Here is a 4,756-nt window from a genome sequence, read left to right as displayed (position 1 = left end):
TTTTAAAAACCTTAAATTATAACCCTATAACGATAGAAAAGAAAAGGGTTAGAATTTAGAATTTTCAAAATTAATATATATAATAAGAGTATTTTAGTTATTTTATATAATAGGGATATTGTAGTCATTTTTTTATAAAAAATAATATTAATTTAGACGAATTCAAAATTTAATTCACTATTTTTTAGTTAAATTAATTTGTCTAATCTAATTTTGATAAAAATAACATAATTTAAATAATTATATGTGTTAAATTTTAATTATTAAAAAATATCTTTAAAAACGACGTTTTTTACATCTTTATGGGAGCATTCGAGTATGTAATGTATGTGTGCGTTCACGTGATAGTGCATTTCTGAGTCAATTACTAACTCAAAGTGAATCCAGAAGGATATCTTCGGATCTCATTCTTTTCCATTATGTCAAAGCTAAGTTAGTTTAAATGTTTAATATCAAGAATACCCTCAAAGTCTTATAATATGTTAATATCTTGAATTTTTTCTCTTTCTCTCTCACTCTATAAGAATAAGTTATCAAGTATTTTCTACTCTGTATATAATCTACCATATCTATTATATAATGATCGGAGAAGTTTGGTATATTTTTTTTAAAAATCGAAGACTCAAGCTAAAAAATTTTTAATTAAAATATAAAATATTCTTATCATCTTAACTAATGTTATATTTATTATTTTTACCCATATTTAACACATAAAATAGTGTATTAATCTAATATAAAATAAAGCACAAAATATTTAGTGACATTTGATAATATACTATAGATAAAGTAAGAGTTTAATTTGTTTTTATATATTATAGTTTATGTTCATTACGTAATACGCTTTTAATATACAATGATAGATGTTATTGTTGAACGAACGAAGACAATCAACTTGCAAATATTCATATTGATTTGGACACATGAACTTAAATTTATTATGAATGAAAAATATATGGATGGAGTTGAGTAACTTGAATATACCTTCTAATACCTTCTAAATAAAATGAGGAGAAGAGAGGGAAAGAAAACGAAAATGAAAAAGAAAATTGATTGCATCAATATTGTTAACACTTAACAGTTAAAGTAACCGTTTTTTGCTCCTTGGTCCTTCCACATATCAATGACTTTGTACGTGACTTCCCTTTTATGTCATGTCATTATTTTATTTTGCCCTTCAGTTCCTTATTCCACAGAATCTTTCTTTTTTTTTTTTTAATTATAAGAATGTTATATGTACCATTTTCTTGCATTTTTTTGTATATTTTTTATTTTGATATTAAAAGTAATTAATAAAAAATAAAGTATTTATCTTTATACCATAAAAATATTAATTATACAATATATATACAAACATCAAATTTGTTTATTCCTTCTTTTAGTAGTACATATACACAAACACGTTTTTAACCACTTAATTGATGCAATAATGACATATTACTGTATCTATAGTTACGTTGCACTTAGCATTTTATTATTATTCAACTAACATTATTTATTTTTATTATTTGTTGAATAGGGTATGATGGTGGTGACTTTAACAGCTTGGTTACCAAAATTGCACCCTCCAGCATGCACTCAAGAGCAGCTAGCCTTAAACCAATGTGTTAGGGCAAGCCCATCAAACATTGGTGTTCTGATCTTGGGTCTCACCGTGATGAGCTTAGGCTCGGCTGGCATAAGGCCGTGTAGCATACCCTTTGGGGTCGACCAGTTCGACCCCTCGACGGACGAGGGGCGAAAAGGAATCAATAGCTTCTTTAATTGGTACTACACAACATTCACAATTGTGTTGGTGATCACCCAAACAGTTGTTGTGTACATACAAGATGAAGTTAGCTGGAAGATTGGTTTCGCTATTCCAACAATTTGCATGTTGTGTTCAATAATCTTGTTCTTTGTGGGAACAAGGATTTATGTTCATGTGAAGCCAGGAGGGAGTGTCTTTTCTGGAATTGCACAAGTTCTAGTTGCTGCCTATAAAAAGAGGAAAATTGAGCTCCCAAGTGAGAAGCAGGGTCTTGGAATTTACTATGATCCACCCTTGGATGGGACAGCAAATCATGTTTTGTCTAAGCTTCCTCTCACCAATCAATTCAGGTAACGTGTCCCTAATATATTTTTATATTTTAATATATATTTTATACTAATCACTAATTTTAATAATTAATTTTCATGTACACCCATCATAATCGTATTATTGAGGCCTTTTATTAAAAGTTTTTGGTTGGAAAGTTTTTGTTGTTACTTGGGTAACTTTTGCCAATGCTTTATTGATCGTCATTCAGCAATAATTATGGTGTGGGGGTCAATAATATCTGTGAGAAATCTACATAAAGATTACTTCTAGAAGCTGCGTTTATTTTTCTTATATATGCCCATAACGACTGTGAGGGAAACAATAATCCTTTTATTTTAATTTATACATTCAAAAATTGAATTTAAATCATCTAAAGTGAAAAAAATAAAAAATTATTATTATTAATTTTATAAATTTTATAAAATATATATTCTACTATTTTAATTTAATAGTGATTAATTTCTTATTTTATCACTTTATTAACTTCTTAATTTTGAAAGATTTTGATTGATAAAAATTTATAAACGTTAAGAAATTTGTTTTCTATTAAAACAATTTGGTAAAGAAATTACTAACATATATCTCATTCTTTCTAAACTATAATAACAGACTACTAAAATAAAAAAAAAAAAAGATTCTACAAAGGTTATAATTTTCTCTTATAACATTTTTTTTATTATATAATTAAATTGGTATTCTTTCTTGCTCTATCCTTTTTAGTTTTCATTTCTTTCCCATTCTTCTGATCTTCTTCTTTTATAAATCTATAAAAAAAAAGGCAGGTCTAACTCATTTTTATGAACTTACATTCATTTTTATTGTGTACCTAACCATCCACATTAAATATAAGAGATAAATTCGCTTTCCACCGAAGAATAGAAAATAGGTACCAACTCGGCGACTCATTTTAATATTCTAACTGTGTTCAGTGGCTTATCTTATGTCAGTGGTTTGAACAAAGCAGCCATAATAATGGAGGGTGAACTAAAGGAAGATGGGAGCAGAGTAAACCATTGGAGACTAGCAAGCATTCAACAAGTGGAAGAAGTCAAATGCTTAGCAAGAATATTCCCAATTTGGGCCGCAGGTATTCTAAGCCTAGTTTCCATGGCCCAACAAGGAACATTCACAATCTCACAAGCTTTGAAAATGGACCGTCACTTGGGACCGAAATTCCAAATCCCAGCAGGGTCCTTAAGCGTCATTTCACTCCTCACCATAGGCTTCTGGGTCCCATTCTATGACCGAGTCATGGTTCCATCACTAAGGAAAGTCACAAAGCACGAAGGTGGCATCACCTTGCTCCAAAGAATTGGAATTGGAATGGTTTTCTCAGTCTTGTCCATGGTTGTTGCTGGTTTGGTTGAGAGGGTTAGAAGAAACGCCGCAAATTCGAACCCGAATCCGTTGGGAATTGCACCCATGTCAGTGTTGTGGCTTGCCCCACAATTGATTCTAATGGGTTTGTGTGAGGCGTTCAACATAATTGGACAAATTGAATTTTTCAATAGACAGTTCCCCGATCATATGAGAAGCGTTGCTAATGCATTGTTTTCGTGCTCTTTTGCGGCGGCTAGCTATGTTAGTAGCATATTAGTAACCGCGGTTCATGGTGTTACTAGAACACATAGCCACCCAGATTGGTTAACTAATGATTTAAATGCTGGGAGGTTGGATTATTTTTACTATCTTATTGCTGTGATTGGAGGATTGAACTTGGTTTATTTTGTGTTTGTTGCTCAAAGATATCGTTACAAGGGGAGTGTTGATCTTCAAGAGAAAGATCAAGATGTTGAGTTAGCTTCACATAATACTAAAGATTAGGGAGAATTAGGTTATTATTATTACTGTAATTCTATAATAAGCTCATGTGTATGTATGTATATAGATAAACCAAAGAGAAAAAAAGAAAAGAAAGATGACATGACCTTCTCTTACTTTTTTGGAATGTTATGCTAATGCAATAATAATAATAAGGTTCAATATACTCCTTCTGTTCCTGGCTCTAAAGCATGAGACTAATTTCTATTATTAGGGTGAATACGGTGTCTATAAAATTTTACTAATATTTAAAAAGCATAGTTAAAATGAAGATAATATTTTTCTATTATTTAATAACACATTTTAATTTAAAAATAAAAATAAAATTAAAAGTGTGATAAAATTAATTAGTAAAAAAGTGTGCTACTAATTTTAAGTATATTTTTAAAATAATGTCAAACTTTCAATCACTATATCTATTATAGAATTCCCGATATATCTTATACCGAATTTGGATACCAATTTTTCTTGGGCACTTAGAAGTTTGAAAAATAAAGATGATATTAAGATTATATATCTCAAAAAATCCGTACCCTTTATTTATATATTTATAGTAAATGACAGAAATTAAAAAAGAAAAAAGAATTCTAACTCAATCCTTGCAGGACCAGTGAACTCTTAAAAAGAGTGTACCTGGACCAATTGCTATCTTTAGGTTAAGTTTTGGAGTTTGGGTGTAAAACCATGTATGGACTTGCTCTTCTCACATTGAGATCATTGTCAAATTAAGAACAACTTATAGTTTAGTTAATTTAAGAAAGATTCTAAACAACATAAACAAGTTAAAAAATTAATTTTAAATTTATTTTAGAATTAAAAAATTCATTAAAACAAACACTACCCCAACTAATTCTAATT

General features: G+C 29.4%; 1 protein-coding gene across 1 annotated transcript in view; it reads left to right on the top strand.

Moving 5' to 3' along the window:
- LOC107489127 (protein NRT1/ PTR FAMILY 2.13) overlaps nucleotides 1-4,064 on the top strand; it is a 5,933-nt gene extending 1,869 nt beyond the window's left edge. Inside the window, exons 3-4 of the mRNA XM_016109893.3 lie at nucleotides 1,517-2,097; nucleotides 3,025-4,064. Coding sequence (XP_015965379.1) covers nucleotides 1,517-2,097; nucleotides 3,025-3,901 — 1,458 coding nt within the window. The 3' untranslated portion in view covers nucleotides 3,902-4,064. The remainder of the gene's footprint in view (nucleotides 1-1,516; nucleotides 2,098-3,024) is intronic.
- Nucleotides 4,065-4,756: the final 692 nt, after the last annotated feature.

Source organism: Arachis duranensis, chromosome 5, assembly GCF_000817695.3.
Source record: "Arachis duranensis cultivar V14167 chromosome 5, aradu.V14167.gnm2.J7QH, whole genome shotgun sequence".
In the NCBI taxonomy this organism is placed as follows: Eukaryota; Viridiplantae; Streptophyta; class Magnoliopsida; order Fabales; family Fabaceae; genus Arachis; species Arachis duranensis.
This window is presented reverse-complemented; position numbering and strand designations above follow the sequence as displayed.